At 45.1% G+C, this 12442-nt stretch overlaps 1 protein-coding gene across 3 annotated transcripts in view; it reads left to right on the top strand.

Moving 5' to 3' along the window:
* Positions 1 to 12442, top strand: part of LOC129697855 (inosine-uridine preferring nucleoside hydrolase-like) — a 32549-nt gene extending 20107 nt beyond the window's left edge. For all 3 annotated transcript variants that reach the window (XM_055636524.1, XM_055636522.1, XM_055636523.1), the window contains exons 4-6: positions 1737 to 1848; positions 9728 to 9864; positions 11903 to 12442. In XM_055636524.1, coding sequence (XP_055492499.1) covers positions 1737 to 1848; positions 9728 to 9864; positions 11903 to 12250 — 597 coding nt within the window. In that variant the 3' untranslated portion in view covers positions 12251 to 12442. The remainder of the gene's footprint in view (positions 1 to 1736; positions 1849 to 9727; positions 9865 to 11902) is intronic.

Here is a 12442-nt window from a genome sequence, read left to right as displayed (position 1 = left end):
CAATATACATTAATGATTTAGATGAAGGCATTAAAAGTAACATTAGCAAATTTGCAGATGACTCAAAGCTCGGTAGCAGTGTGAACTGTGAGGAGGATGTTATGAGAATGCAGGGTGACTTGGACAGGTTGGGCAAGTGGGCAGATGCATGGCAGATGCAGTTTAATTTGGATAAATGTGAGGTTATCCACTTTAGTAGCAAGAACAGGAAGGCAGATTATTATCTGAATGGTGTCAAGTTAGGAAAAGGGGAAGTACAACAAGATCTGGGTGTCCTTGTACATCAGTCACTGAAAGGAAGCATGCAGGTACAGCAGGCAGTGAAGAAAACTAATGGCATGCTGATCTTAGGAGAAGGAGTTGAGTATAGGAGCAAAGAGGTCCTTCTGCAGTTGTACGGGGCCTGGTGAGACCACACCTGTAGTATTGTGTGCAGTATTGGTCTCCAAATTTGAGGAAGGGCTTTCTTGCTATTGAGGGAGTGCAGTGTAGTTTCACAAGGTTAATTCCCGGGATCGTGGGACTGTCATATGTTGAAAGAATGGAGCGACCGGGCTTGTATACACTGGAATTTAGAAGGATGAGAGGGTATCTTATTGAAACATATAAGATTATTAAGGGATTGGACACGCTAGAGGCAGGAAACATGTTCCCGATGTTGGGGGAGTCCAGAACCAGGGGCCACAGTTTAAGAATAAGGAGTAAGCCATTTAGAACGGAGATGAGGAAAATCTTTTTCACCCAGAGAGTGGTGAATCTGTGCAATTCTCTGCCTCAGAAGCAGTTTAGGCCAATTCTCTGGAGAATGTTAGATAGAGCTCTAAAAGATGGCCGAGTCAAGGGATATGGGGAGAAGGCAGGAACGGGGGGTATACTGATTGTGGATGATCAGCCATGAACACAGTGAATGGCGGGGCAAGCTCGAAGGACTGAATGGCCTACTCCTGCACCTATTGTCTATTGTCTATAAATTGTGACCAAACTTCCATCTTTTTAAATGGCAGCTTATGTCTAGAGAGCAGACTTGCTTAGGTTTAAATCCAGATTCACCAGGTCCAGATTGCACTCAGCACCGCACAGGAGTATCAACAGTGAATGTCTTGGCTTTAGAGTAGAGGCAAGATCTCACCTGAGTAAGCCAGAGATCGTAGAATATTTGTCAATCTGCCTCCTATGCTCAAGGGAAAACAATCCCAGCCTATCCAACCTCTCTTTATACCTCAAACTGCCCAGTCCTGGTAACATCCTCTGTATCATCTTGCACATATGCATGTATATGAACAAGCATAAATATGTGACACACACAATGGTCGACACGATGGCACAGCAGCAGAGTTGCGGCCTTACATCCCCAGAGATGCGGGTTTGATCCTGACTACGGTGCTGTCTGTACAGAGTTTGTACAATATCTCTGTGACCAGCGGGGGTTTTCTCCAGGATCTCTGGTTTCCTCCCACACTCCAAAGACGTACAGGCTGGGCTTGGTATAATTGTAAATTGTCCCTGGTGTGTGCAGGATAGTGTCGGAGCATGGGGATCATAGGTCGGCGTGGACCTGCTGGGCTGAAAGGCCAGTTTCTGCGTTGTATCTCTAAATGGGGATCGCTGGTCGGCACAGAATCGGTGGGCCGAAGGCCCTGTTTCTGTGCTGTAACTCTAAAGTCTAATCACAACAAAAACTGGACACAAGTTTCAAGTAAATACTATGCACTATACTATACCATTTTATCTTTCAGATTTCTCTGGTGGCTCTCGGTCCCCTGACTAATGTGGCCATGGCAAGTAAAATGGATCCAACATTTTCCACAAAGCTGAAAGATCTGTATATCATGGGAGGAAACATGGAAGGTATGCTAGCTACTCACATCTGTTTATTCAGCATGCCTGTAATTTAGTACTGAATATTAGAGTATGATTATATAAATGATTAGTATGTAAGTCACAATCAATTTCAACATACTTTGAAAATTATACTAACCTAGCCAGGTTGTTAAAACAAATTAAGATTAGATATACAACGTGGAAACGGATTCAGATTCAGATTCAAACCTTATTGTCATTGTGCAGTGTACAGTACAGAGACAACGAAATGCAGTTAGCATCTCCTAGAAGAGCGAACATAGAATATGAGCAATAAATATATATACGTAAATACAGTTGTCGTAGTGCAATGTTTTCCAGGGGAAGGAGTGTCCGGGGTGGGAGGGTGGGGTGACTGGCAATCACCGAGGTACAGAGTTAAGTAATGTAACAGCCGCAGGGAAGAAGCTGTTCCTGGACCTGCTGGTCCGGCAACGGAGAGACCTGCAGCGCCTCCCGGATGGTAGGAGGGTAAACAGTCTGTGGTTGGGGTGAGAGCAGTCCTTGGCGATGCTGAGCGCCCTCCGCAGACAACGCTTGCTTTGGACAGACTCAATGGAGGGGAGTGAGGAACCGGTGATGCGTTGGGCAGTTTTCACCACCCTCTGCAGTGCTTTCCGGTCGGAGACAGAGCAGTTGCCATACCATACTGTGATACAGTTGGTAAGGATGCTCTCGATGGTGCAGCGGTAAAAGTTCACCAGAATCTGCGGAGACAGATGGTCCTTCTTCAGTCTCCTCAGGAAGAAGAGACGCTGGTGAGCCTTCTTGACCAATGTTGAGGTATTGTGGACAGGCCCTACTGTGTACCGAGTCCGCACCAACCAGTGATCACCCCTGCACTAGTTCTGTCCCACACACGAGGGACAATTTACAGAAGCCAATTAACCTACAAACCTGTGAAAGAAAGAACTGCAGATGCTGTTTAAATCGAAGGTAGACACAAAATGCTGGAGTAACTCAACGGGTCAGGCAGCATCTCTGGAGAGAAGGAATGGGCGACGTTTCGGGTTGAGACCCTTCTTCAGACTGAATCTGTATGTCTGAAACGTGGGAGGAAACTGGAGCGCCTGGAGAAAATCCAAGGGGTCACACGTACAAACGAGTCAGAAGAAAGGTTCTGACCCAAAACGTCACCTATTCCTTTTCTCCAGAAATGCTGCCTGACCCGCTAGGTTGCTCTAGAACTTTGTCTACTTTTAGTAGCGTACAAACTCTGTTCTTTAACATGATTTACCTCTACTATTTTTATGTTAAGAATTTCGTAAATCTTGCGTGAATAACTGTTTTTCCTTGATGCTTATTCAGTGAATTTTGTTACGATTCATCCGCGGAACAATTTTAATTAGTGTCAAATTAGTATTTCTGTCAAAGAAAATTTGAAGTTTTTCTCCAAATCAGATGAAGAAAAAAGCAATTTCGAATAAAATAGAATTTTATAGAATGCATTTATTGTCATTCAAACCTAGGTTTGAACGAAATATCATTTCTACAGTTTTTTACATTACAAAACAATCCAAGACCCACACTTAACGCAGTTTACATAAACATCCATCACAGTGAGTCTCCAACATCTCCTCACTGTGATGGAAGGCAAAGTCTTTATCTCTTCCCTTTGTTCCTTCCCCCGTGGTCCAGCAGTCCAACTGCAGTGTCGAACTGGGGCTCCGATGTTAAAGCCCCCGGCGGGCGATGGTAAGTCCTGAGGCCGTTTAAGCCACGCCGGGCGATGTTAGGCCCCGGCTCCATGTCCTTTAAACCCGCGATTCTAGCGGGAGAAGTCGCCGTTGCGGAGCTCGGAAAAGCGGTCTCCCACCAGGGACCTGCGAGCTCCCGATGTTCCCGTCCACCGGGTCTGCGGCCGGTGCCTCCGAACTCCAAAAGTCGGGTCATAGCCGCGCGCCACCACAGCTCTTCCCGCTCCGAAGTTGGCCAGCTCTGCGATGTCAGTTCCGCAGGCTCTGCAACTGGAGCTCTCATGTTATTCCCGGCCGGAGGTCGCCGCCGGCTCCACGATGTTAGGCCCAACGACATCCGAGACCCGACAGGGAATAGTCGGGTCCCCGCACAGGGAAGAGATTTAAAACGGTTTCCCCCACAGCCCCCCCCACCACCCCCTACATATACACAGCTAAAAATAATAATAAAAACTAACTCAAGACATACATTTAACAAGACAAAAATAAAAAAAGACAGACGACTGTAGTCGAGCCGCTGCCGTTAGGCGCCGCCACTCCCACAATTTGCATTCCACATGAATAAAACATGAACCTGCACACAAAATAATCTGATGTCTTAGCCAAGGTGTTCAGTGAATCATTTTATTAGTGTTATAGAGTGATACAGTGTGGAAACAGGTCCTTTGGCCCAACTTGCCCACACCAGCCCACATGTCCCAGCTACACTAGTCCCACCTGCCTGCATTTGATTCATATCTGTCCTATCCATGCACCTGTCTAACTGTTTCTTAAACGTTGGGATAGTCCCAGCCTCAACTACCACCTCTAGCAGCCTCAACTACCTCCTCTGTTCCATACAGCCACCACCCTTTGTGTGAAAATGTTATCCCTCAGATTCTTACCCCTCAAAACTTCTCCTCTTCACCTTAAACCTTTGTCCACTGGCCCTTGATTCACCTACTCTGGGCAAGGTGTTCAGTGAATCATTTTATGTTGACGGGTGACACAAAGATCCTCCACGGAATCGCCTGTTATCTCTGAAGATGGGTAATATCAGCTATGCCTAGTGCTTTAGTAGCTAAACATTTTTGATCAATCAGGATGGATGAGGTTTGACTTTCAGAAAATGCAGAAAGATTAACTTGATTTATGGTGAATCGATGAGATACAATCTTGGTTATATGTTTACAAAATTGCTTTTCGTTGTCTTTGCCATCCAAGGTCAGACCCATTTTTCAAAAAAAAGTTGCCAGCTCTGAGACACTTATGCTGTAGGTTGCAATATTATGTAAATAAATCTATCTGCATGAAATTTGCAGAGGGAAAAAGATTTTTACAATTGTACATTTGATTACGTTGGGCTCTTCAAAATGAGAGATCTTAATATTCCGTTGAGACTCTTACCATTTTGGATATATGCCAATCTTAGTACATGGGCATGGTGAAATGTCCATAAGTGTGTCGCTGCCTCTAATTGCGTGTATAGGGGCAATCTCTTAAGAACAAGCGTTTTCCCCCATCGAATTGTGTGAGATGGCAGATACAGTCATTTTATGACAGGAAGTTGATACTAATAATGAATAGCATTCTATGCCATATGTTTGGTATTTGGGCCTTACTTGTAAGCACATTCTAGAATGCAATTTGCATTCCACCAGAATAAAACATGAACCTGCACACAAAATAATCTGTGATGGCTTGGTCAAGTTATTCAGTGAATCATTTCATTAGTCATTGAGTCATACACTCGTCCCACCTGCATGCATCTGGTCCATATATCCCTCTAAACCTATCCTTTTCATGTACCTGTCTAAATGTTTCTTAAACGTTGCAATACCACCTCCCTCAACTATCTCCTCCGGCAGTTCGTTCCATACACCAACCAGCCTCTGTGTAGAAAAGTTACCCCTCAGTTTCCTATTGAATCTCACCCCCCCCACACCACCTTAAACCTATGTCCTCTGGATCTTGATTCCCCTACATTGGGCAAGTGACTCTGTGCATTTACCCAAACTATTCATCACATGATTTTTACATGATACTACACTAAGTGGGACCCGTTGGGTCCTAGCTTCACACGGGAGGACTGGTCCCCCAATGCAATATTCCACCTTTCCACCAATTCCAATATACACACACTCACACCCTCCACCTCACACACACACACACCCTCCACCACACACACACACACCCTCCACCCTCACACACACACACACACACACACACACACACACACACACTTAAAGCCCTGTCCCACGAGTACGAGTTCATTCCAAGAGCTCGCCCGAATTAAAAAAATCAAACTCGGGGTAAGCACGGAGAATGAACCTAGTGGGTACGTCGGAGCTCGGGGACATTTCTTAGCAGCTAGTAACGCTAACGGCAGGTACTCGGGAAGACTCGCCAATGGCAGGTAAGCACGGGAAGACTCGTGAAGATTTTTCAACATGTTGAAAAATGTCCACGAGAGCCCCGAGTACCGACGAGTGGCCATTACTGTAAATCTCCGAGTTCGAATCAGGGCAAACTCGGGAGAGATCTTGGAATGAACTCGTACCGTGGGACAGGGGTTTTACACACACACATATACACACACACTCGCTCACTCAAATACACACGCACACACACACACACACACACTCACACATACACTCGCACACATACACTCGCATACGTACACTCACATACGTACACTCACATACATACACTCACACACACAGACTCACACACACTCTTACACACACGCACTGACCCACACACCATATATATATATATATATATATATATATATGAGTAAACTTTCTTGAATCTACTCACACGGCTGAGCACGGCCTCTCCACTGTGGGGCTTCTGCAGTCAGCGGCACTTCCAAAATCAGTGTGACCTCTGCACTGACCAGAAATTACGCAATCAGCGCGACCTGTCCGCTAAGCCGAAGTCACGAAATGAGTGGAACTTTTGGACTAAACACAGTCGGACCTAATAAAGCATTTATTTCTTCCAAACACAGTCGGACCTAATAAAGAATTTATTCCTTCCAAACACAGTCAGACCTAATAAAGCATTTATTCCTTCCAAACACAGTCAGACCTAATAAGGCATTTATTCCTTCCAAACACAGTCGGACCTAATAAAGCATTGCAGTTTCAAGCCCTGGCAGGGCAGCAGGCCAAACAACTCATGGCATTGTCATTTCATTTCATTTCATTTCATTTCCAATTAAGCATTGCACTTTCAAGCACAGGCAGGGCAGCAGGCTAAACAACTCATGGCATTATCATTAAGGGCTAACAAATCATTTATTGCAAGTACATTGCAGACTCACAGTTCAGTTGATTCATAGTTTAGAATGATAGTGGTGGCTTCTCCATCGCGATCTTGCAGAGTGACTGACTTGCGTCCAGGTATCCACGGTTTTATAGTCCTGCTCCCCCCCCCCCACTCGGAAGGGCCGTTACCTTCATTGTGGTGATTGACAGATGAGAGGACCAATCAGCTGATCTCAAGGTTTTATAAACATTCATAACTTTTTTATTTTTTATCGATGGGAAAAATCCACGGGGCTGGCTCAGCGGAGGAGGACTGTGAGTAAGATGGGCAAAAATCACAGCGATACAGGGTAGCGTTTTTTTTTCTAAAATCAATATACAGCGCAGACAGGAAGTGGTCAAGATGAGACTTTTAATTATATAAATATGAAAATGCCTTGCTTTGTTATGTGGAGAACTGGGAATAGAACTAAAAACTTGGTGTAAAAGTAGAAGGTAGACACAATAAACTGCAGATGCTGTTCTATCCAAAAAGGCACAAAGTGCTGGAGTGACTCAGATTGGCTGTCTGACCTGCTGAGTTACTCCAACATTTTTTGTTGTAAAATGGTCAGGATTAGGCCACAGTCCTCTTTACCATTGAATAAAACTTGTCTACCTCTGCTGTATCTTCCAACATTGCCACCATATCTTCTGATTCCCTTCCTACCCAAAAGATCTATCAATCAGTTGTGAATTAACTGCGAGCAATCTCAGGGTCTGGGATAGGGAATCACAAATATTCGCCGTACCCTAAAGAAATGTACACTCAGTACTACAAATAGCGTTCAGAATAGCCCATTTGGACCCTGGCACCTGCTCGGTCATTCAACAGGATTGTGGTTGTGAGTGCTAGTTTTGCTTCCTTCACCAGTTTCTGAGCCACCCTTATCCTTTTGGGTAGAGAATTCCAAAAAATCACCACCTCTTGATGTCAACATTTGTACTCATTTCAGTCTTGGATGGGTGATCTTACTTTGAGATTGTGACCCTTAGTTCTGGACAGACAATGCAGTAGTAATGTCAAACCCTGTAATATTTTGAATTTTCTTCAACCTGTCTGCCAGAACGTTGGTCCCCCTCCAGTTAAGGTGTAACCCGTCCCTTTTGTACAGGCCACCCCTACCCCAGAAGAGATCCCATTGGTCTATAAATCTAAATCCCTGCCCCCTGCACCAGCCCCCTCAGCCACACATTCAGATTCTCTATCTCCCTGTTCCTGTCCTCACCAGCACGAGGTACTGGAAGCAATCCAGAGATAACCACCCTAGAAGTCCTGCCTTCTTGGAGTCTTCTTATAGGACATAGAAATAGAAAATAGGTGCAGGAGTAGGCCATTCGGCCCTTCGAGCCTACACCGGCATTCAATATGATCATGGCTGATCATCCAACCCAGTATCCTGTACCTGCCTTCTCTGCATACCCCCTGATCCCTTTAGCCACAAGGGCCGCATCTAACTCCCTCTTAAATATAGCCAGTGAACTGGCCTCAACTATCTTCTGTGGCAGAGAATTCCAGAGAACATTCAAAAATGTTTTTCTCATCTCGGTCCCAAAAGATTTCCCCCTTATCCTTAAACTGTGACCCCTTGTTCTGGACTTCCCCAACATCGGGAACAATCTTCCTGGATCTAGCCTGTCCAACTTTTGTAAGTTTCTGTAAGATCCCCCCCTCAATCTTCTAAATTCTAGCAAGTACAAGCCGAGTCTATCCAGTCTTTTTTCATATGAAAGTCCTGACATCCCAGGAATCAGTCTGGTGAACCTTCTCTGTACTCCCTCTATGGCAAGAATGTCTTTCCTCAGATTTGGAGACCAAAACTGTTCGCAATACTCCAGGTGTGGTCTCACCAAGACCCTGTACAACTGCAGTAGAACCTGCTCCTATACTCAAATCCTTTTGCTATGAATGCTAACATATCATCGCTTTCTTTACTGCCTGCTGCACCTGCATGCCTACTTTCAATGACTGGTGTACCATGACGCCCAGGACAATCCCCTCCACTGCAGGACTAAATCTGGTGGACAACCTTTGTCCTAAAAGGCTGACATTCTTCCCCCCCCCCACTACCACCCCATCCTGAGTCTGTGGCACATAGGTTAACCATCCAGAGCCATATAACCATATAACCATATAACAATTACAGCACGGAAACAGGCCATCTCGGCCCTACAAGTCCATGCCGAACAAATTTTTTACCCCTTAGTCCCACCTGCCTGCACTCGTACCATAACCCTCCATTCCCTTCTCATCCATATGCCTATCCAATTTATTTTTAAATGATACCAATGAACCTGCCTCCACCACTTCCACTGGGAGCTCATTCCACACCGCCACCACTCTCTGCGTAAAGAAGTTCCCCCTCATATTACCCCTAAACTTCTGTCCCTTAATTCTGAAGTCATGTCCCCTTGTTTGAATCTTCCCTATTCTCAAAGGGAAAGAGCAAAGAGTTTCTCAAGGCATTGCAGAATTGTACATTCATCTGGTGACCCGTTGTCTTGTCAAACACATTTCATTGTACCGTTGACCCTGTGTTAACCTACATATGACAAATAAAACTGAACTGAACTGCTCAACCTAATTGAAAGTGTGAGTAGCTACTGTCTGCTGCTCAACTATATACGAGTGAAAATTGTTTTTCGAATGGGGATATATATATAGTTAAAATGGTTGACCGAGCAGTCTGAAATGTCAATCTTTTGGTTTGTTTCCAAATAATCAAATGTAGATGAATTTTTAAGTTTTGTCTTGCATTTAAATAATCAGCCAACCTAACAAACTAGAGACAACCTTTAGTCAGATTTGCTTGATTGCTTTCATTCAAATTGTTTGGTGCAGGCTATTCATGATCCATGAATGATTTGCTTTATTTTCAGCCGTCGGAAACGTAACCGTTTGCGGGGAGTTTAACTTTGCCACCGACCCAGAGGCTGCTTCCATTGTCCTGAATCAGTTCTCGTGCCCAACCTATATAGCCACATGGGAATATACTCTGCGCAACCAGCTGCCTTGGGTAAGATCCATGTTTGTCAGTATCCTGTGGTGGACGAGGGGGTATGTTGGACTTCTCTCAAGTCAAGTCAAGTTTATTTGTCACATACACATACGAGATGTGCAGTGAAATGAAAGTGGCAATGCTCACAGACAAAAGACAAAAGACAAACAACAAAACAACCAAACAAATTATAAACACAATCATAACACACATATTCTTTTACATAATAAATAATGGAAGGAAAAACGTTCTGTAGTTAGTCCCTGGTGAGAATAGGCGTTTACAGTCCGAATTGCCTCTGGGAAGAAACTCCTTCTCAACCTCTCCGTTCTCACCGCATGGCAACGGAGGCGTTTGCCTGACCGTAGCAGCTGGAACAGTCTGTTGCAGGGGTGGAAGGGGTCTCCCATGATTTTATTTGCTCTGGAGTTGCACCTCCTGTTGTATAGTTCCTGCAGGGGGTGAGTGAAGTTCCCATAGTGCGTTCGGCCGAACGCACTGCTCTCTGCAGAGCCTTCTTGTCCTTGGCAGAGCAATTCCCAAACCAGATGGTAAACCAGATTCTCCTGTAACTACCTGCACCCTCCGGACTCCATTTGATTGGTAAGGGCGTCAAAGGTCTCTGCCCACTGAGTCCGCGCCGACCAGCAATCCCCGCACATTTTATATATATATATATGTATACACCTCGGAGAAAACAAAAGCAGGTCATGAGGAGAACACACAAACTCCGTACAGTCAGCACCCATAGTCAGGATCAAACACGGGTCCCTGGCGCTGTAAGGCAGCAACTCTACCGCTGTGCCACCCCGGGAAAGTTACGGGGAGAAGTCATGTGAATGGGCAATGAGAACGAAAAAGAGATCAGCCTTGACCCAGCCTTGATGGTGAAGCGGACTTGATGGGCCGAATGGCCTAATCTGCTGCTCCAATGTCTTATGGTCATGCAAAAATGACCGGCTGCAAATTACTCTTATGTAGGAATCTTCATGCTTTGCTCCTATCAAAATAAAACAAATGATGCAGTTGCTTTGTTCTATTTGTTTGTAAGTGTCACTTTTGAAGATGGAAGGTTAGATGGGGCTGGTATTGTTTGTATTTGGGAGTGAATATGTAGGAAATTTATAAGACAGATTTTATATTTCTTTCATGACTAAGAGATACAACCAAGTTCACGTATATCATATTTGCTCCCATTGCGACAAGTACATGAGCATGGAAATGGGTCCTTCACACCACACCGACCATTGATCACCTGTTCACGCTAGTTCTGTTATTCCACTTTCTCACCCACTCCCTTAGACTTAGATCCTTTATTTGTCGTTGCCTGCAGCCATACATGTAATAATAAACAACAAAACACACAATAAACACAAATTAACATCCACCACAATGAGTTCACCAGGCACCTCCTCACTATGATGGAGGCAAAAGTCTTAGGGTTACTGTCTCTTCCCTCCTCTTCTCCCTCTACGCTGAGGCGATACCCCACCGGGCGATGGTAGTCAGTCCCACGGCTCACCGAGCTCCGTGAACGGGCCGGTTCAAGCTCCGCGGCCCAGGGTGGTCGAAGCTGCCGCACTCCGGTCCAGCGGACGCAGCTGTTGCCGCGGGAACTCCGGAAAACAGGCACCAGCCTGTGACCTGCGAGCTCCCGACGATGTCGTCCACTACACACTAGGGGCAATTTAGAGGCCAATTTACTTACAAACAAACCCGCATGTCTTTGGGATGTGGGGAAACCGGAGAAAGCCCACGTGGTCACGGGAAGAAAGTGCAACTCCATGCAGCACCAAAGGTCAAGATTGAACCTGGGTCCCTGATGCTGTGAGGCAGCAGCTCTACCAGCTGAGCCACCCCATAATTCAGTCGGGATTTATTTCATGAGTGAAACTAAACTCAGCTGATGGATATTATTGGGGCATGTTGCCAGTACAATATGCTCTGCTGCCTTTTTGATATCTACAAGCCAGTATCGCTACTTGTATGTGGTGAACACTGTAGATGCGGGATCTTCAGGAGCATCCAGCTGAACATTTTTTTCCTTCTCTTTCAGAAATTCTTTGAAGAATGGGTAAACCTAGGCACTGAAAAGGCTTGCTTCATGAAGACTATTACAAGACACAGTGGAAAATACAAATCGGTCATGCAAAATGAAGCAGAATCACACCTGGAGTCGGCTTTTAACTCCTGCGATTCCTATGCAATGGCAACTGCTATTGACACGAGTGTTGTTACTGAATATATCCGGTGTGGTGTAAGTGTGGAATTACAGGGGCTGCTCACTAGAGGGATGATGGTCCTGGACAGCCAAAACCTCCTGGGAAAGGAAAACCATGCCTTTGTTATGAAAAAATGTGACATTGAGAAATTTAAGCGGCTAATGATGGCTGCCTTGCTGTAGACCTCAGAGGGTGGAATGGTAATTGTGGATAGGAAATTGGCTACCACCACCAGAGGTCAAAATAAAGATTGGGCTATAGCAGAATTACCTCCCACATTTCCATTGAATTCTTGTGAAGAACCAAACGACTAGAATGTCTGACTGTATAAATGATTGATTTTACAAATCCAGAGTATAAGAATTTCAACAGTA

This window comes from Leucoraja erinacea, chromosome 6 (genome assembly GCF_028641065.1).
Source record: "Leucoraja erinacea ecotype New England chromosome 6, Leri_hhj_1, whole genome shotgun sequence".
NCBI classification, from domain to species: Eukaryota; Metazoa; Chordata; class Chondrichthyes; order Rajiformes; family Rajidae; genus Leucoraja; species Leucoraja erinaceus.
This window is presented reverse-complemented; position numbering and strand designations above follow the sequence as displayed.